A 21,978-nucleotide genomic window follows, 5' to 3' on the forward strand; every position below is an offset into this window, starting at 1 on the left:
TCAGTCACTGAAAAAAAAATTAACTGGGGAAAAACTTTTCATAAAGTATTCTGAGCAATTTGTGAGAACTCAGAAGCCAGATTGTGTAATCAGTGACCTGTCTACATAGGCAAACCCCATTATAAATGTGGACAAAGGAATTTTGTAATGGAAAAAGTTGACACAAAAAGTGGCAAAAACATGACAGCAGGAAATTAAGTTGTGCAGACAGTAAGTGGGCACAGATGTAAGATTTCTAATGAAATGTCATTAGATGGGTTAACTCCTGTGTTAAAATGGTGGACAAAGGAATGTCATTGTTTATTCATCTATTAAGATTACCAACAGTAATTTCTAAGATATTCCGATGATGGAATTTTCTGCCCTCAGGCTGTTTGTTTGTGCCCAATGTGACTAGTATATTTTGCAGAGTTCATAAGGAACCATAGCAACAATGTATTTTTTTTAAAAGGGAAATGTTTTACTAGATTGGGGTTTTATCCTATTGATTCAACAACTGAGAGATTCTTTGATCATTTATTTAACATTTAGTGAGTGAGGAAATGTATTTATTTATTTGAAATGTTTAATATCATCTGTGTAAAGTACTCTTAAGGTTGATATATAAGGGTTGGTTTTGTAAATCTCCAGTTCAGAGCCTCGCTAGACATGACTCAGGTTGGAGAAGTCTGAATGATTTATAGATATTGGGCAATTTCACGAGGAAGCTTTCATTTTAAAAATAACGTTATTACTCACTCCAACGTATAATTAAATATTAAACACAGTTTTATTCCAAATCTCTCTCCTAAAGGAGTTATTGACTTTTCGGATTTTTTTTCATGCTATTTTAGCCAAAAGCCTGCACCATGATCAGCAATGGAAAGTAATGAGCTGTAGGTTCAGCTACCGACTGGTATCATATTTCAAGCTATGCCTTATTGCATTAGAGAAAGCTGGTGAACAACTAACAGTGCTCCTGTCCGATCTGAAATTGTTTTGTTGCCATAGCTGTTGCTTAGCAATGCATTGCCTCACATTATCTCAAACTTACAATGTCATTGTAACTTGGATATGAAAAGACAGAATGAGCTTTAGATTATTGCATGCAGCATTTCCCTAAACTCAGAATTCTTACATTACCTTTTATGGTGATGCTGCAGTAGGAAGTGGATTTGTTACTGTGAAGGGTGTAAGGGAGGATCTGGAAGATGACACACTGTTGACTGTTCTGTTTAACTCGTTGCAGCTGACTACAAAGCAGCAATGAGTAAGACCCGAGAGAATATTACCCACCTGACATTATGACTAGAGAATAGTGGGGGGAGGGCAATAAAAAGTGCAACAATGACTAGAATTTTATTTCCACCAGGATTTTTACTCTAGGGACAAAACTTATAGAGTAAGAGATGACAAGATGAAAATGCGTATTAGCACAGTTTTTGTCCACGTATGCTAGAATTTCAGTTTTCCTAATATAGGGACAAACCCTCATGCCTAAGTTCAGGTAGCTTCGGTGCAGGTTGGCAACCCTCAAGTGTATGCAGGGGATCTGCTCGAGGTTAACCATCCAAAACCACAGAACAGAGTACCGGTAACCTCCCCACTGCTTGTATCCTACCCATTAAGTCTCTGGCTTGTAGGGTTACCTGGAGTCATGCAGGATGAATCCCAGCTCTCAGGAGCAGATCTGCTCCCTGCTAGGTTCCATTGGCGAGCCAGATAGCTGCTAAATGTGTCGTGGAGTGCTGCAGGCCAGCCTGGATCAGATATCATATTACTGAGTCTGCCACAGACTTGGTTAATAAGGGTGTGCACTCCTCCTGTATTTGCTGTGTCCAGACTGGGACGAGGTAGGGGGTGGCAGAGGGCGTTGTAGTGACATCAGAAGGGCACTTAGCCAGGATCAGATAGTGGGAATTTCACTTGGCTACTTTTGGGGATCAGAAAGTGATTATGAAGAAATTTCTGTTGATAAATTAAATGGGTGAGGTACAATCCATAATGGATGGATTTTACTGTGGAAGGAGCAAGATTAATGGGGCAAATAACCTTTTGTTGTTTTTTGCATACTTTGTTCTTACATAGACATGCCAGTGCTCAGGAATGGAATGCTTATCTACTTTTGGCACTCAGTACTGACATCAAGCACTCCCAGGACAGATATGGCAGAGGCCAGGTGCAGAATAAAACTCGCTGTCCTGTGGCAATCCTAACCTCAGTAAAACACCTCTACTGTGCCAAAGGAACCTTTCTGTTTCTCACTCCAGCTATTGTAATAATGAGATGCCCAATTTGTGTGCAGGTTCATGCTGTGGACTCTTGCTCACTAGGGGTTGGTTTGAAACTGCAGCAAACTCATTTCATGGAGGACTGCTAACGGTCAGCATAGAGGCAGTATTCATCCCATCAGATATGGATTCAAACCCAGGCTCCAGAGGTGAAAGGAAATTAGCCTGAGCCACTGACTCACCCAGATTGTCCCAGTTTTATTTAGATTCATACAAATCTACAGTACAATTATGCATTGGGATATATTGAAGTCAGGATAAAAAGTGATGAATTTTGTTAAATGGGGTGGGCGGCCTGTCCGTGTGCATTAAAGGGGAATGGCATTATTTCTGTAGGATGATTCTGGTGCACATTTTTACCAGTGTAGTTGAGGTGACAAGCATTACCATCCCATTTTACTGAGTTATGCTCCCCAAAATTGCTTGATGACACGTGGTAAATCAAAGAAAAATTCAGTCCTAGGATAGAATGAGTTTTCTAATTGAATACATGATTAATTGTGTCATAAACTGTGTGTGGCATTCAAAATCTCTCACAGATGGATTAAGTGATTGGGACATATTTAGTAGATTATTGGGGGAGAAGTTAGCTTCCATTCGTTAAACCGAGGCCTGGTCTGCCCTCTTAGGTGGACGTAAAAGCTCCCATGGCACTATTTCAAAGAAGAGCAGGAGAGTTAGCCCCGGCGCCCCGGCCAATATCCCTGAAACAAGCATCTTAAAAAAAAATTATCTGGTCATTATCACATTGCTGTCTGTGGGACCTAGCTGTACGCAATTTGGCTGCCACATTTCCTACATTACAACAGTGACTACACTTCAAAAGTACTTAACTCGTTGTAAAGTGCTTTGGGACATCCTGAGGCCATGAAAGGCGCAATATAAATTCAAGTTCTTTCTTTATTCTTTCATTGCATTTGTCATTTGGGCGCAATATGCATGTTGGGGGGACAAATTTCTGGCTGCAATCTTCCGGAAGTACATCGGCTGCTGCGACTTCTGAGTGCCCATGGCTTCGGCCTAATTCAGGCATTAGGCCCTTTGAGAATGTTAATTAGGGGCCTAACGCCTCTTTCAAGACCCCAATGCCAAATTCAGCAAGGAATGGGCAGGGCATGCCCTCTGCATTCCCCGCTCAGTTTTCGCGGGTCTATGACAGCTTAACCAGCTTAAAGGTACCACTGGGGACTGCCAGAGTTAAGATTTTCTTTTTTCATTTACTTTGGACAGTTACATGGGTAAGATGGGTATAGAGGGATATGGGCCAAGTGCAGGCAATTGGGACCAGCTTAGTGGTATAAACTGGGCGACATGGACATGTTGGGCCGAAGGGCCTGTTTCCATGTTGTAAGTTTCTATGATTCTATAATGTGGAGCCAAAAGGAGCAGGAGTACTCCTCCTGGCTTTACAGCAACACTGTGAACCACTGCTGGCCCATGCTTGTCTCCTCCAGTGCACTTACCACCTGGTTCCCCCCTGCCCCCCAGACTTATCTGCGAGCCGGCTCAGAGCCCAAGCCACCTATTTTAGGAAGGCCCCAACTGGCGAGCTGCATCAGGTCAACCGATTGACGTCCGCAGCTTGCCATTATTATGAAGATTAGGCCTGAGGCCCAGTTTGGAGCGAGCCTTGGGCTTCTGCCTTCAGGCACGCATTCTAGATGTATTGCCGATATTATGGCAGTTCCCGACAATAACCGAATTTATCAGCCTATATTTCTTTACTGCTTCTCAAATATAATTTATGGTTTATTGTTTCCATGCTTATCTTGATGTACTTTTATTCATGCAAATTAAATAGGAATAAGAACAGGGACTTACAGGAAAATTGCAGAGAATATAATAGTATATTGGAACGGCCTGACCTTGAAGCACCAGAAACACGTCAGTGGTAACTCAGCAGCTGATGCTGTCATTGGAACACATTCTTCCAGGTGTCAAGCCAGCACAGCAGCTGGGCTAGAGTGATGATGAGCAGTCTGCCTCTGAAGCAAACTATTGTCACCATCACTGACTCAGTCAGAAGAGGAGCAAAGTAGCCATTTAAAACTTCTGCTATATTCTGGGAGTCCATCCGAATCTGCGCTGAGGAATTCTTTAATGGTGCTATAGAATCATTAATAGGCCTCTGACTTCTAATATAGCTGAAAAGGACCTTGCTATTACTACCAGTTATCCACTATCTTCTTTTCCAATATCCTTTGGCTGTTCTGATAACTTTTGTTACCTTTAGTTTTAGATCAATAACTACCCATTCTCCTGAGAACTATTTTCTTTATGCCTATAAAAATATTTCTTCTTAAGTCTAATTTATCCTTGAACATAAGCCGTGTAACAATTTGATTTTGTTTTACCATGAGCCCTTCTTTCAACTCCAGGCACATACATGGCTGCCTTTTGCATAAGAATGGTTTTGAAGGCATTCCACTTTCCTTCAGTGTCACTATTATCCCCTCCTAGTTCAAGTCATTTATCATCTTTGCAAATCCCCTCTTGAAATCTGGTACTATTGTCAAATTTTCAGCAGCTTTGGTTTGGTTGCTTAATTTAAATATAATAATATTGTAGTCACTGTTGCCCGGGTGCTCCCCACTGGAGATCTGATATCGCATCTGGGTCACTACTAAAAACAGAGAGGGAGAGAGATTAAACCAAGCAGGAGAGAACAGTTCAGAAGGGAAGGAACACACACAGACTGGGGGCAGAGTAGAGACACACAGGTGAGAGAGACAGAAGGGAAGGAACGTAGAGAAAGACAGACTGGAGGGATGGAGTACGGCAAAACAGAAGAGGAGGTGAGAGACAAAGACGGGAAGGAGCAGAAAGACAGAAGGGACAAAGTAGAGGGAAGCACAAGGGAAGGAGCTAAGCAATAAAGAATGGAAGGTGAGAGAAACAGAGAGGCAAGGACGAACACAGAACGGAAGAAGAGAGAAATATACACAGAAAGGAACATAAGATGGAAATAGAGAACAGAAAGTGAGGCAGAGAGACATATTGAAGGAAAGGACAGAAACTTTTTTCTCCAGACATCCAGACTTAAATATCCTGAATCTTAGTTACAAAGTATGAGAAGCTGAGAGCTTTTTTATTATTGGAGTCAGTTGTAAAAAGTTTTGAGAACTATTGTTATTGTTTAAGTTTATCGTCAAGGATGAGGTGCTTTGTGTGCGAGCCACAGGGAAACGTGTGTTTAAAAATTATGAGAATAAAATATATGTTTGCTTGAGGCCTTCAGGATTTCGCTCCAACAGAATTTACTGTGCCCATCCTTGATGATGCACTGCTCTTCTGGGTCTTTTGCTTCCCCTCCTTCCCAATCCTTGAAAAATATTTTTTTTCCGGGAATTTCCTCAGAGCTGCTCCTGCTTCGTCACCATAATTTTGCTGGAAGTGCAGCGGTAACCTGATTTACGTGTGCAAGCGGGGTTTCCACGCATTTCTGTGAAGTTACAGCGATGGAAAGGGAGAAGCTTAAAGGAAATTCCCAGCCAAACCATTTTGTTCTGATTTATTAATACAGCTACATGATGTTTTTATTTTAAAAACTAAAAAGAAATCAAGTTGTATTTTAAAATGAGCACACAAGGAAGCAACCAAACTAAATTCAGCTTAAGCTATGTGAGCAGCAAGTTCAACAAGTTCTGTTTCCATTGTGTAAGCAATGTTGTTACTGGCACAATCCAGCCTGACTGAACCCAATGAACCTGCATGATCTGAACACAACATGAAAATAATTTATGATGTTTGTGAAAGCTCTACATTATAACTTCATGAAGCAATGTTCAAAAGTATATTGGCACATTAGAGGATGTAGTTATTTGTATTTAAATAAAAACTAAATGCCATAGTTTTCTCCTGTTAAAACATGGCATTGATCCATATGGAGGAGGCAACCCAATGAACTAGATGAGATCATGCTTCATAGTCTATTTCAGATATGGGATTTTTGTAAATAATTCTAGAGGTGCAACAGGGATGCTTGGATGTGAATGCACAGTACAAAAATAGCACATTCAAAGTGACTTGGATAATATTTGTTTTTCTATAAATATAAAAAGCACTTGCTGTCAAAAGCATTTGTTTTGAATAGTCAGGGTGGAAAGTATGACCGAAGAGTTTGGAATGATATTTGACCTTTAAATCTTTTTTCTGTTTTCATCGGCTCCAATGTAAAGTTTAAGTGCAGTTATATGTCACAGTAACCTTTTGGAAAATTTCACATTTAAAGTGTTTGAAAGAAGTTACAATCTTTGGCATGCAGTGCACTGGAAACCTGTTGTATTATAAAGCCGTACATACTTGGAAGGGACTTACAGAATTAATTCAGTCAACCTCCACTCATCCAACAATAACCTACTGTACATGTCTTGCATATGTCTTGAGTCACTCTGGCTCAGAACCTTTGAGCTGGAGCACGAGTTAGAGACTCTCCGACACATAAGGGAGGGGAGAGATGTAGATAATTTACTCCAGAACACAGTCACACCACACAGAGGGCTACAGGTAGAGGAAGAGGTGTTTGTGACTTACAGTCAGCAGGGTAAAGGGAACCCAGTGGAGGCAGAGGAGGAACCGCAGAAACTAGTCCTGTCCAACAGGTATAAAAGGTACAAAATACTTGCACCTTTTATACCTGTGGGGATGAGGAAGGAGGCTGCAGGGGGATGGCAAGAATGTTAACGGCATGGAGCAGGAGGCAGCCTAAGTGGGGGGAGAGGAATAGAATAGAAAGGTTGTAGTTACAGGGGATTTGATAATTAGGGGGATAGAGAGTATCCTCTGCAGTCGTGATCAAGAGTCCAGGAGGGTGTGTTGCCCACCCAGTGTCAGGGTAAGAGATATCTCGAAGTGGCTGGAAAGGTACTTGGAAAGGGATGGGGGAAGAACCAGTTTTGTGATCCGTGTCAGAACCAACGCTATAGGAAAGACCAGAGAATAGGTCCGGCTAAGGGAGTATCAGGACCCAGGCACTAAATTAAGAAGCAGAATCTTGACGATGGTAATCTCTGGTTTACTACCTAAACCATGTGCTATTTGGCACAGGGAGAAACAGATTAGGAAAGTGAATGTGTGGCTGAAAGAGTGGAGAGGGAGGGAAGAGTTCCATTTCATGGGATACTGACACCTGTACTGAGACAGGAAGGAACTGTACTGCTGGGACGGGCTCCATCTGAACGGGTTGGGGCCAGGGTCCTAGCAGAAAGGATAAACAGGACTACAGAAAGGACTTTAAACCTATAAAGGGGGTGGAAATAATAGTAAACCAAAGATAACAAAAAGGAGGGATAAGAGCAAAGGTCTTCTAATACCAGAGAAATTCTTGCTCATTTGTTCCCAGCTCCAAAGAACCTTGGTAACTTGATTCACTCTCTGGGCAACCTTGATCCAGCCAGTTTGGACCTCCACTTTGAGAGAATGGTACCCTTCTGCTCCAAAGAGAGCCATCCTCTTTTGCAATACCTCCTGCAGCAGGACCTCCATGGTGTCCTTAGGAAATGGGAGTGTTTTTCCAACATTCCCACTTGCACACACTTTGTAAAGGCAGAATTGTTCAAATTTTTGAGCAAGCAATCATGTTTCTTGCCAGTGCAAAATAGCCCCATCCCTTTTAGGGCAAGTACACTGTTGACTAGGCTCCCTTCCAAACCAATCACTCTGCCGGCTGGGCTCCCTGCACACATGTTTCTTGTGGAGGAGCCTATTAAAATTAGGAGGAGGGGCTAGACTTTTAAAAATTGGTGATGCCACACCTCTCTGTTGCTAGATCAAGCAAGCCCTCACTGCCAGAAAGCCCAGCTCCAATTTTGCTTCCATGGCATAATCAAGGCTATCATGTAAACTGCAGCATGGCGGCACTGAGCTTCCATTACAAGGGGAACTGTAGGATCTTTACGTATGGATGAGCTAAGTGACCTTCCTCAATTGCATCTATCTTGTAATTTTGTGGAAGATCCCTTAAAATGCAAAGCCTGGAGCAGCTGAGCGGTCTGCAACAAGGCACATGACCTAATTTGAATGCATGCAAATTACCTGCTTCACCAGTAAAATGTACACCACCCAAACTTGGTAATTACATCAAACACAAAGGTGGGCATACAATGAATGCTTGGTCTGGACTAGAGATGCTAAGGAGAGTGTGGTAAACCCTCATTCCATTAGCACAAATATCTTCATCATGATTTTGTTTAAATTAACTTAATAGTTTAGGTAGTAAATGTATCCAAAAGAACTGCACTTAAACAAAATAAATTAAACTCTGGTAGTTAAAAGTTGATGAAATAAATTGACGCAAGTATTTTTCTTAGAAGATAGTAAATTTATTTTATTACAAAAATATAAAACTAAACAATCCAAAAAATACAATAGAGTAAATTCTATGAGACGACAGCTGGGGCATCACAAGCAGCTAAAGTATATAGGGAAATCATAAGTCTGTCCATTGAAATTAATAGGCCAAACTGAATGAAGTCAAATTGCTGATGATTTCCCATATGCGTTGGCTACATTTAAGTGGCATGGGGCATTACAAAATTCACCCTAATATCTACAAATCTACAAGTGGCTGTAACACATGATAATTTTGCTAAATCACAGAAGCACTACACAAGCTGTTGCCTTTGATGTCCAGGACTTCCAAAATCATGTTACTATCGAATATATAAAAAAACAACAATCAGCAGAATAAGCCTTCTAGTTCAAGCACGTGATTTTCCTTATGAAGAAAAATTCTGGAGGAAGAACTGTTCTGGTCATTATATGGAGATGCCGGTGATGGACTGGGGTTAACAATTGTAAACAATTTTACAACACCAAGTTATAGTCCAACGATTTTATTTTTAATCCCACAAGCTTTCGGGGGCTTTCCCCGAAAGCTTGTGGGATTAAAAATAAAATCGTTGGACTATAACTTGGTGTTGTAAAATTGTTTACAACTGGTCATTATATGTAGTGAGAATGTAAACACTTTCTTAAATCCATTATTATGTCGCCAAGACCAGAGCAATTCTTCCCCTCTTCATGTTCTACTCAGGAAACAAACTGTATTCCATATGGATGGAAGATGAAAAGTGCAATGAATATAGCAGTAGATTTTACAAATTAGGATTCCCAGCACAGAGATTTGCTCACTTGGTGCACTAATTGGAATATCGGGTGCAGAAGTTAGCACATCCGTTAATTTTAATGGCTGAAAAATCAGGCAAGCTGCAAAATGGGCAAACTAACTTCTGTATCTGATATCCCATTTAGCACTTCCACCATGCAAATCTCTGCACTGGGAGCACTAATTGGCAAAATATACCTGCTGCTTTGGTAAAAACTAAGCTGATGATTCCTGCGCAAGTAAACAGTGCTCTCCATGAAAGCCATCATGTGTAAACAGCTGTCTTAAAATTGACACTTTTTAGCCAGGAGAAACAAAAATCCATTTTGCGGCTTTAATCCAATATTTTACACACACCCAGAGATAACATTATTTTGAAATAATTGGTAGGGTCTTACATTCTGACCTTTGGATGAAGGACGTGAGGGGTTGCGTTCATATGCTAGGTGTCAATGAAATAAGTGGAACTGTAGCTAACCCCATAGACCCTGGTTTAATGACAACCCAGCACATGCAGTACGTATGCACTATATCCAGGGCCACTGGTTCACGTTGATCAAATAAGTCAAATTCTGTTTTTATTCCATTGGATTACAAAATTTTTTACTAGTGTTTTGGAGATTGAATTCTGAAATTCTGCCCAGTTTTCCATGAAAACTGTAAATCTGCAGCCTTGATCCATCATTTACTGTTATATTTTCTCATAATTTCACCAGAACATCTGTATATCACCTAGAACACCCTTTGATTCAAGATCCTGTAATTCATCCCATTTGTATTAAGGGTATATATTTACACATTCCACATTTCCTTCTGTTAATTGAGTTATATCAGAATGGGTGTTTTAGTCAGTTTTAATGGCACGTCAGTGAGCCCTGGTTACACAATAGCATTTTTCCCACATAAATGTTGTCCAAACATATATATTCCACACCATTATGCATTTTCTTTATCGTTTTGACAGCTTTTATCATTTGTCGAGACTCCCAAATAAGCTTGTTGCTGCAGGAAATTTTGGTGTTTCTAGGTAACTAACAGTAGCAGGTTTGAACAAGATGGAAGTGTGTCATTTATACAGTAATTAATACAAGAATCTGTCAAGGGAACCCATTCAGATGAAGTTGCCTCAGATTTTCTATTATATGAGCAGGCGGTACCTTCCAATTACTCCTCCCTGGAACTATTAAAACCTTGTCTGTTTAAGGATAACACTATCCAAAGTATTAAATATTTCAGATTCAGGTTTAAGATAATTGGACAAAAGCATATGACAATATATAAAATTCCCCAAATTATAATGCATGTGACACGTGCTCAGTAAGTCTAGGAAATAAATCTTCATCTGTGGGTACTGGAAAAAAAAGTGTTTATTTTAACAAAATATTTTATCATTCTTTCTTATCACTGGGCTAATAGTGTTTGCAAAGACTAACATGCAAAGAAAAAGATAAAAGTTTTACATCATTGTATTAATCTCAAACTCCATTCCAAGAAAACTAGATTAAATGGAAATTATCCCATGGGATCTAGCATACAAACACTTAACACATTCATCTGAAATTCTTCTCTCTACTATCTTAGCAAAGATGCTAATCTATTTGTTTTAAAAGGGATAAGGTACACATCTGGTAATTACAGGTCAGTTAGTCTAATCCCATAGATGTAGTTTACTTGGATTTTCAAAAGGTGTTCAATAAATTTTCCCATACAGAACCGATAGGGAAGGTTAAGTCTCATGGCATATATGACAAGATGTCTGGGAGGATTGGGAATTAGGTTAACAGCAGAGGCTGTTGATAATGCACTGTCTGGGAAGAAAGAACCAGTAATGATGTTCCACAGGGATTTGTTCTGAAATGCCTGTTCACAGTATTTGTGAATGCTATGGAAAAGGAGTCTGTGGTACTCACAGTAATGATGTTGAATATACTAATAAAGCCATTTGGACAGGTAAGAAGTAAAAGATTATCTTCAGAGAGACTTGGACCAGTCATGTATAAGAGATATTTCAGGTGGATTTCAATATGGACAAATGTAGGATAATGCATATAGGAACAGGTTAGAGTAAATGTTTATAAAATGAAAAGGTCCTATTTTAAACAGGTGGATTAACTCACTGAGATTAACCCTGTTTTGAATATTAGATCTGCATTTGCTATCCTCCAGTCTTTGGGTACTACTCAAGTATTTATAGATCTCTGAAAAATATGAACCAAGGAATCACTAATTTCCTCCATTAATTTCTTGAGGGTCTAGAATGTAGAGACTGTAACATAATTTAAAAGGAAATTGAATACTTTTTTTAAAAAAGAGAAGGGTACAAAAGTTACTGGAAAAGGGCAAGCAAATGGCATTTGAGTCCCATAAAGAAACAATTGAGCACATCCTCCTATAAGAGATAAGATGAAAACATCCTATTTTAAGTAGACCAGTTTAATTGTGCAGCCAGTCAAACCCAACCCCATGACATAATTAAGTGTCTCCCTTTAAAGGGGAAACACCACAAAAAATTTTAGGGAGGGGTTGTTTTTCAACTAAAATAAGTAAATTAAATCAAAATGATAAATACAAGGGATGGGTCTTATTTAGAAATATGCCAATAACATGAAAGGGTCTTATTTTGAAGCTCCACTAACAGAGGCTAAAATGGAAAAGGATCTGGAAGTGATCATTGATCATAGCCTGAAAGCAGTTACTTAGGATGAAGCTGTATGATATCAAATACATACATCAGTAAATAAGAAAAAATATGACAAGGTGTTGGTATTTAGGATGATCCCTTTAAACATAAAGTCTATATATATATAATTTTCAATAAAATAAATCAGATTATAGAATGTATTTGAAGAGCATTGGATTACAAACAGGACAAGTTATGCTGATATTTTACCGATAAAGGGTGAGGCCACTTCTGGAATATGGCATGCAATTTTCGTCATTTTACCTGAAAAAGGATACAAATGCATTATAAAGGGACTTGAGAAGAATCACCAGGATGATTGCAGGTCATATGTTATAAAGAAAAGATCAAGTGATTAAACTTATTTTCGACCCCACAAAGTTCCAGACACTATAAAGAGCACTACAATCAGTACTCAGAAAGAATAAGTAATTTATTCCCAGAGTAAGTTATATTTCCACTGCCCCCTCCTGCTCTCTGCTTCTGCCTCTGTCTCCTCTCTCCTCCACCTTCACCCTCCTCCTCCTTCTCCACCCCGCCCCTCCGTCCCCTCTCCTCCCCTCCACCACCTCCTCCTCCCCCTGAACGAAAGTACTCCCACTAGACTTTCCTTCCAGTGAAGTTCAAGCTACATAAATATTTAAGAAATAACAATCTAATATGAAACACAGAACCTACCTCCCTACAGAGAACTTTGAAAATATTGGATTTGCAAACAAACAGGAAATCCACCAGCTTTTCTCCACTGCTATAGGTAAACCTGGGAAGATAAATAGATAATGTTTTCAATTAATTTTACTACAAATGTAAGCTACAACATAATTACTTGCAGAAATAAATATTCATGCTACCTTGATGGCTGCTCTCCTGATCTGGTATAAGAACACCTTCTTTAGGGGCATTATTTATGTAAGAACTGGAAGAAGAAGCACTCAGAACTGGATTCAGTCTACCTACATGTGAGATAAATAACATTTTTGTTCAAAGTTATGTTCATTTAGGTTAAGACAACTGCAGTAACAATGAACTAAGATAACTATTGGCTCATTTGTAGTCCCCATGTTTTTTTAACCCTTCATTATTCACACACGCTGTAGCCAGGATTCTACTGAACTCTTGGATATCAGCCACACAACTCCACTGTGAAACTTATTGCACCCTTTGAAATTAAACTTAGTCCAAGACAATTGCTTTCAGAAATTAATTATAAAGAACCTCTCAAATTACATTGTTACTTCTCAGTCAATAAATTGTAGAATTAAAGCAGAATTTGTATTTGCCTTAATTGTATAATCATTATCCATAGTACAGTTTTTAAAAAATTACTCCTCAAGAGAACTGTGAGATTTCAAAAGCTCATATTTACTAAATCTGTGTCTAATTAGACACCATCTTAATTCTTTGTGAAGGCCGATGGCCAAAGTTTTAAGAAACATACACATCTCTATGATGGGAACCAGGCTGTAAATAGAAAACCTTTTGACAAATTATTAGTAGTATTCAGCGTGCATTTTCTAACATTAATGTAGGGACAACAGTGACCTTGAAATATATAAAGTACACAGCTATTACAGTGGAACTAGTTCTACCAATATGCTGGCTGGAATATATGTTCACCAGAAGAACTTTAAAAACACAGATGTCAGGCTGGGATGACAAGGCTGAGCAGCTGGATTGGGTCACTGGAACTGAATGACAGTTCTTAGCGAGCACACTTGAAGGGACCAAGGGTGTGACAATGGAAGAAGTTAGTCATGAACCCTCAGATGAATTTATTCATCCAGTTGCTATCAGGCTGGGAGCTGCCTTCTTTCTGATTTGACAACTAAAAATGCACGGAGCATGTTACAACAGTTTTCCGGTTCTCAAAATTTAAGACAAAACTTCTTTCCACCTCCAAAATGGATGTGGGAGCCAGGAGAAAAATAAGACAAGGTAAGTAGAAGCTGTGACACTGAGTTTTTAGGGGGAAAGAGTAGGAAAGATAAGACATGTTTGATCAAGTAGAGAAAAGGTCAGATTAAAATGTTTAAAATAAAATATGTTAGATGGGAAATACCTGTGATGAGAGGATGGGGTTAAAGTGTTAGCTAAGATCAGTGATAGCACTCTCACTTCTGAGTCAGAAGATCATGGGTTCAAGCCCCACTCCAGGATTTGATCCCATAATTTAGCCTGGCACTTCAATGCTGAGGGAGTGCTGCATTGTTGGAGGTGCTGTCTTTCTGATGTGACCTTAAACCAAGGCCCTTTCTGTTTGTTCAGGTGGATATAAAGGATCCCATGGCACTATTTGAAGAAGAGCTGGGGAGCTCTCCTGGTGTTCTAGCCAACATTTATTCCCCAATTAACACCAAAAAACTCAGATTGTCTGGTAATATGCTGTTAGTGGGATGTTGTGTGCAAATTGACTGCTACATTTGCCTACATAACAACATTTATACTTCAAAACAATAAATTGCCTATGACATGAACAATGCTTATTAATTTTAAATTCTTTCTTTAACTATCGATGACAGGGTGAGCATAATTTAACTGATTACATTGTTTATTGCAAGTTAAAACGATGGAGAAAGGTATATTTTAGTTCTATAGGGTTTAGATTACAGCAACAAAAGCTATTTCTAAAGTTTGATAGCATATCAGTAAATGAGCTGAAATCAAGCAAAACCAGACAGTCTGGGAGACAAAAAAAACTAGACCTCTTTACAGTCTAAGAGGTAAATTTGGCAAAGAGTTTTTGAGTTGCTGAGTGAGTTAGTCTTCACTGAGAATGTTTACGAACCTTGAGTTAGGCACACAATCTTTTTGGGCTTTTTTTTAGGGCTGCAATAGTAAATAATTGATAGGGAAGTCCTAATTATCAAGAAGAAACACTGAAGATAAACTTGCAGTGCTACCCAATTTACCAGAGATATAATCCTTTGATGGTGAAGAAAATTTGTTGTGTTCAAATTGGCCGCTATGTTTCCCCACATTACAACAGTGACTACACTTCAAAAGTGCTTAATTGCCTGTAAAGTACTTTGGGGCGCTCTGGGGCCGTAAACAGGCGCTAAATAAATGCAAATTGTTTTCCAAAATATCAGCCAGCAAACCTATATTCAATTGTCGGCGTCCTTATTTTCAGTAAGTTGTCCCTTTACCTAGGATTGCCTTATTGTTGCTTCATTGATAATCTTGTCCACAACTCTATAGTTTCCACAGAAAAAAATAAACGGAATAACAGGATTCAATTCCTAAAACAATAGTAAAATCCGTGGAATCTCATACAATAAAACGGAGTTTGACGCATTCCAACAGTGTTAATCTGTGTTGATGGGTTGTTTTCTACTGTCAGGCGCACTGACCCCAGCAAGCCCCAATCAGAAAGGAAACCAGAATGCAAGGTGTAGGGTCATTTATCTAAATTTCTTTAAAAAGTCATTAAAAATATTTCAATTTATGAAATTTAAGTTTTGGACAAAGTTCCGATACAACTGCCTCATTTCACTCATGATGCAAGGATTAGAAATCGAAGTACAAACGTTCTGAATTCACCAGAATTTTTTTTAAAGGGCAATCCTACTTTTCGTACGTGCAAAATTGAGCAATAAATTGCTCCCCCGCCCCGCCGAAGTAATCGATATATATAACTTGAGAGAGCGTCGGAAACAGCTACACTGCAGCTTACTTCTATAAAACTGATTCCTTGCCAGCAGGCAACCAGCCGACGGTACAGTGGCCATGGTTGAAACCAGCAGATCCAAACTGTAAAAAAGCCAAATGTCAATCTTCAGGAGCAACAGAACATGACATACAATCTACAATAACAGGATGGTCACGTAATATGAAGAGATTCCAATATTCAGTATACACAAATACACCTTTTACGGTCTAATGGTGTAGTTCTATCTATTTTATTTCAATAATGCATTTATAAAAGCAAGTTACATGTCTTCGATTACTTGTTAAACACGACGGTTTCCGTTGGATTATATATTTCTACTATTCAAGAGACTGCATCTCACTCACTTAATAAGATTAGTCTGCCGGTGTTTCGTTTCTGTATTGCTGTTTCCCCATTAGCATGCAAAGCAAACTTCTCCCTTCCAGTTTTTATTAATTTTTGTTTGTTTTTCAGTTTCGTAAGAATGTCAACGACTTACCATTAAGTCAAGTCTCCTGTGATTGGTTTAAAGTATGCAGGCTGTCCCGATCAGCCAATGGTGCCTGTAAACAGCCCCAGCGACAAGCTGCTGCGCTGCTCGTCAGTTTCTCCATCCGCTCCTCTGTCAGTTTCTTCATTCCCACATTCATTGAGCAAACGGCCTTCTCGAACTGAACATGGTGGCGCCGTGCATGCGCACAGCCACCTGTTTACAAAATTACTGAATCTGGAACAGAGGTTACTCAGTGCGACAGGGAATTCCTGTCTGTTCAAGGACACGCTGGAATAACAGGCACACTTTAGGATTGCTTATTTTAATAATGTTATTTACTGTCACCTATCTTCATTTATAACTTTTATTTCTAATCCTCTGCTCCTGAAAGGGCTGATTCGTGCTGGGTACTGCCCTATGGGTGACTATAGCGCTCTGCCTCTTCACCCAAGTGGCCATTATTTACGTGTAACCCTCCCTATGTGCAGGCTCTTCGAATATGGAAGGCATCACATTCAAGTCCCAGCCTGTATTGTCCACACACACTTTCCAGAAAAGGTAACTGGGTAACAATCAGAATAAGGAACCCTAGCTGATTTTTTTCCTCCCTTACTCAGTGGTGCAGAGACCAATTGCTGCTCCAGTTGGGATCAACCAATTCAGCATCAGGAAAGAGAACATACTTGGAACATTGTGTGCAGCTCAGTACCAGACCTGGCAATGAATTTATCTAATTGTATTGTTGTACTACTGCCTTTGAGTCAATGCAGAGCATACTAAGGTGAATCATAGGAACATAGGAACAGGAGTAGGCCATTCAGCCCCTCGTGCCTGCTCTGCCATTTGATAAGATCATGGCTGATCTGTGATCTAACTCCATATACCTGCCTTTGGTTGCCAAAAAACTATCTATCTCAGATTTAAATTTAGCAATTGAGCTAGTCTCAATTGCCGTTTGCAGAAGAGAGTTCCAAACTTCTACCACCCTTTGTGTGTAGAAATGTTTTCTAATCTCGCTCCTGAAAGGTCTGGCTCTAATTTTTAGACTGTGCCCCCTACTCCTAGAATCCCCAACCAGCGGAAATAGTTTCTCTCTATCCACCCCATCCGTTCCCCTTAATATCTTATCAACTTCAATCAGCTCACCCCTTAACCTTCGAAACTCCAGAGAATACAACCCCAATTTGTGTAATCTCTCCTCGTAACTTAACCCTTGAAATCTGGGTATCATTCTAGTAAACCTACGCTGCACTCCCTCCAAGGCCAATATGTCCTTCCAAGGGTGCGGTGCCCAGAACTGCTCACAGTACTCCAGGTGCGGTCTAACCAGGGTTTTGTATAGCTGCAGCATAACTTCTGCCCCCTTGTACTTTAGTCCTCTAGATATAAAGGCCAGCATTCCATTAGCCTTCTTGATTATTTTCTGTACCTGTTCATGACACTTCAATGATCTATGTACCTGAACCCCTAAGTCCCTTTGGACATCCACTGTTTTTAACTTTTTACCATTTAGAAAGTACCCTGTTCTGTCCTTTTTTGATCCAAAGTGGATGACCTCACATTTGTCTACATTGAATTCCATTTGCCACAGTTTTGCCCATTCACCTAATCTATCAATATCCCTTTGTAATTTTATGTTTTCATCTACACTGCTTACAATGCCACCAATCTTTGTTGTGGAGATGCTGGTGATGGACTGGGGTTGACAATTGTAAACAATTTTACAACACCAAGTTATAGTCCAACGATTTTTATTTGAAATCTACAAGCTTTCGGAGGCTTCCTCCTTCCTCAGGTAAGTGTCATCGGCAAACTTAGATATGAGACTTTCTATGCCTTCATCTAAGTCGTTAATAAATATTGTGAATAATTGAGGCCCCAAGACCTGCGGGACTCCACTAGCCACATCCTGTCAATGTGAGTACCTACCCATTATCCCTACTCTCTGTCGCCTTTCGCTCAGCCAACTTCCTAACCATGTCCGTACTTTTCCCTCGATTCCATGGGCTTCTATCTTAGCTAACAGTGTCTTATGTGGGACCTTATCAAATGCCTTCTGGAAGTCCATATAAATAACATCCATTGACATTCCCCTGTCCACTACTTTAGTCACTCTTCAAAAAATTCACTCAGGTTTGTCAGGCACGACCTACCTTTCACAAATCCATGCTGGCTCTCTCTGATTAACTGCAATTTTTTGGGTTGTTCAGTCACCCTATCCTTAATTATAGACTCCAGCATTTTCCTCACAACAGATGTTAGGCTAACTGGTCTATAATTCCCTGGTTTCCCTCTCCTTTCTTAAAAAGCAGAGTGACGTGCTATTTTCCAATCTAGAGGGACAGTTCATGAATCTAGAGAACTTTGAAAGATTATAGTTAGGACATCTGCAATGTGCTCACCTACTTCCTTTAAAACCCTGGGATAGAAACCATCTGGTGCTGGGGATTTGTCACTCTTTAGTGCTATTATTTTCTTCATTACTGTTGTTTTACTTATGTTAATTTTATTGAGTCCCTGTCCCCGATTCAATATTAGTTTTCTTGGGATTTGCGGCATGCTATAATCTTTTTCTACTGTAAATACTGATGCAAAGTAATTGTTCAACATGTCCGCCATTTCCCCATTGTCAATGACAATATCCCCACTTTCAGTTTTTAAGGGGCCAACACTGCTCCTGAACACCCTCTTTTTCCTAATATAACTATAAAAGTTCTTCGTATTAGTTTTGATAACCCTTGCAAGTTTCTTGGGAGTAATCAGACTGCCAAGTACATTGAGGCTAAGAGCTGACCTTCAGTTCTACATCCAGTGTAGCGTAACTCCAACCTGATGAAAAATATAATTTATGAAGTGCCAGACAGTCGATTAAGCAAATATGGCAACTATTTTGTGAACAAACAGCAAAGAGGTGAATGACCAGTTAATCTGTCTTTGATGGTGTTGGTTGATGTAGAAATGTAGGCCTGGACCCAGAAGAAACTTTGCTCTTCAAATAGTGCCTTGAGATCTTTTATGCCTACCTGAATCACCAGAACAAGCAGACAGGGCCTCCATTTAACATCTCATCTTAAGGATGGCCTGTGACAATCCACCACTCCTAAGCACTGCATTGAAGTCTCTGCCTAGATTACGCAGTCAAGGCCTAGAATGGGGCTTGAACCCACAAACTTCTGACTCAGACGCAAGAATGCTACCAACTAAGTTAACTCACATCGCCCAACTGCAGATTGCACTCTGCAGATACCAGTAGAACACTGTACCCATATAGACTGTATCTGCAGTGTAGCAGCACCCTGAGCTATTATCTATTTTTATTTCCAACCCCTTCTCACATTGTTTCCAGGCCAAGAGGGTGCACAAGACATCCTACTTCCAATCCTCTGTCAATGCTGTTCTTCTCCTAGATGACAATTAATTAATGCACTGGAATAATCTGTCATCCAATTATCCACCCTTGCCCATTCTGTGGAGAGAACTTAGTCACTCCTTGGCGAGGTGCTGTGTGGAAAAACACATGGGCACCAACTGCTTATTGAATACCAACACTGTGTGAAACCATAGCACCTTAGTGTTACTGCTTAAATAAGTTGTGAAATATCATGTAAAATGTACTAACAGTATTTCAGACTTCAGTTTTGCAATCAGAGGCAAAGTAACCGTACCAGCGAGGTTACAAGCCAGGATGCTTGACAGCATAATTTATATTTCCACAACTGAGACTGGATGCCTCGGGAGTGCCTTATAATGTTGAAATGCTTCAGCAAGGAAATAAATGATCAAGAAGTCCTAGCCCACCACACAAGGCCAACGTAGATCAATTTTGATGACAACTTTGGATATATTCACTGTCTAGAATAGGACCCATTTCCCCCGCCCCTTTCCCCAACTGATATGGGGACTGTATAGAGACAGGGTGCAAAGAAAGGTGATTTTAAAATGGCACAGTTCTAAAGACAAAAAAGCAGACTATCCAGAAAGAAATAAGCTCAACGATACAACAAACAAAAAAGTCAGGATACTGGGCTCACAAATACAAAAGACCCATAAAATGATCACTTAAAATAATATAACTGTTACAATAATATATGGTGAATACTTCCTAAAATAAATAGTTTCACAAGTTCTCCACCATTGTGCCATTCATGCTAGGCACCCGTGTTACCAAAAATTGAGGTACAAGGGATCGCAGAATTATAAGCTGTGGACTGAATGGGCCCTTTGGAATCCCATCTAAATGTAATTTGAGGATTCAGTTTCCAATATTTCAGTAGTTAACCAGTTGGTGCATTGAGATATCCTTGGATTTAATTTCCAAACGCAGAATTATCAAAAAATTCGCCTGTGCATATATTGACAGAAGGTTTTGCACTGACCAGAAAACATGTTTGATTAAGATTACCCAGACTAAATAGTTCCACTATATAAAAACATATCTAAGTCATGTGCTATTTCAGCTGTTAAGCAACAGTGTGTATATAAATAGGCAGGTGTATTTTACGATATGGATCTTTGGCAAAATTCAAGCAAAAACACATGTCAGTAATGTGTGCTTTCCTTAACCCCCTAATCAACAACAACAAAAACTTGCATTTATATAGCACCTTCAATGTTGCAAAATAGGCCAAGGCATATCACAGAAGTGTTATCAAACAAAATTTGACACCAAGCCACATAAGGAGCTATTAGGACAGGTGACCAGAAGCTTGGTCAAAGAGGTAGGTTTTAATCACAGAAAAGGTACACTTAAGTTCTGACTTAAAAAGGTTGCATTTATATAGCAGTTTATCATGTCTACGAAACATCCCGAAGTGCTTCATTAGGGATGAATTACACTGTACATTTTTGTCATGTGTGCAGCAAGATCCCACAAACTGCAGTGACCAGTTCATTTGATTTTGATGGTGTTGGTTGACGGAGGAATGTTTGGCAGGACACTAGGAGAACTCCCTGTTCCCCCTAAAATAGTACCATTGGATCTTTAACATCTAACTGAATGAGCCAATGGGGCTTCAGTTTAATGTCTCAGCCAAAGGATTTTGAACAATGCAGCACTCCCTGGAAATAATTTTGACTTTTGTTCATCCGTACTTGATGTGAAGAGGCTTTACATTGGGCTGGTGAGCTGCGGGGTGCCAAACAGGCTTCCTGCTGCAGCTTGCAGGATTGATGCTGCCGTGGCCGGCAGCTAGGTAAGTTTGGGGGAGATTGCAATTTGGGGGGGGGGGGGGGGGGGAGGAGAGGGGAAGAGGAGGGAGGGAGGAGAAGGTCCCAGGGCGGCAGTGGCCTCCTCCAGGCCCTGCAAAAATCATTTCATACTTACCTTTGCTGGGCATCTTCAGCTCCATTGCCTACAGAACTGATCAGAGCCTGCACGACATATGCTCTAACCAGTTCCAAACTAAAATGGCAATCGGACTCCTATTTACGTCATAGGACCTTGATTTTCCTCAAATGGGCCTACCGCCTGAAACAGGCAGGTGCTTTGGACAGAAAGTGTTAGGCCTCTTTCAAAATGGAGGCGGCCACGTGGAATTAACTGGCTGATAAAGCTTCTGATCCCATTTTGAGGGCATTATTGCCTAGTTAATGCCAGGCGAAGTATGTGAAAATCAACCCACCTCAGTGCTGCACTGACATACAAGCCTAGGTGTGTTTTTTTTTTAAAAAGACCTGAGCTGAGGCTTGAAAGCATGCCCTTCCGACTTACAGGCAACGCTTACCAACTGAGGCTTTACATTGGGCTGGCAGTCAAAGAAAAAACTTTAAAAGTTTATGTAT

General features: G+C 40.0%; 1 protein-coding gene across 3 annotated transcripts; it reads right to left on the reverse strand.

The window, feature by feature from the left end:
• Positions 1 to 8,568: 8,568 nt before the first annotated feature.
• LOC137335227 (pancreatic progenitor cell differentiation and proliferation factor-like protein) lies at positions 8,569 to 16,370 on the reverse strand. Of its 3 annotated transcripts, none has more exons than XM_068000471.1 (6): positions 16,204 to 16,370; positions 15,729 to 15,805; positions 12,907 to 13,008; positions 12,734 to 12,815; positions 12,266 to 12,319; positions 8,569 to 10,726 (listed from the first exon to the last, which is right to left on the reverse strand). In XM_068000471.1, exons 2-5 carry the CDS (start codon positions 15,781 to 15,783, stop codon positions 12,316 to 12,318), a joined length of 243 nt encoding a protein of 80 aa, XP_067856572.1. In that variant the 5' UTR covers positions 15,784 to 15,805; positions 16,204 to 16,370; the 3' UTR covers positions 8,569 to 10,726; positions 12,266 to 12,315. The 3 variants fall into 3 exon arrangements, 2 of the variants coding, with proteins under 2 accessions (XP_067856572.1, XP_067856571.1); XM_068000470.1 differs by lacking the exon at positions 16,204 to 16,370 and adding an exon at positions 16,070 to 16,178; XR_010966369.1 differs by lacking the exons at positions 15,729 to 15,805; positions 16,204 to 16,370 and adding an exon at positions 16,070 to 16,176.
• Positions 16,371 to 21,978: the final 5,608 nt, after the last annotated feature.

This window comes from Heptranchias perlo, chromosome 19, assembly GCF_035084215.1.
Source record: "Heptranchias perlo isolate sHepPer1 chromosome 19, sHepPer1.hap1, whole genome shotgun sequence".
NCBI lineage: Eukaryota > Metazoa > Chordata > Chondrichthyes > Hexanchiformes > Hexanchidae > Heptranchias > Heptranchias perlo.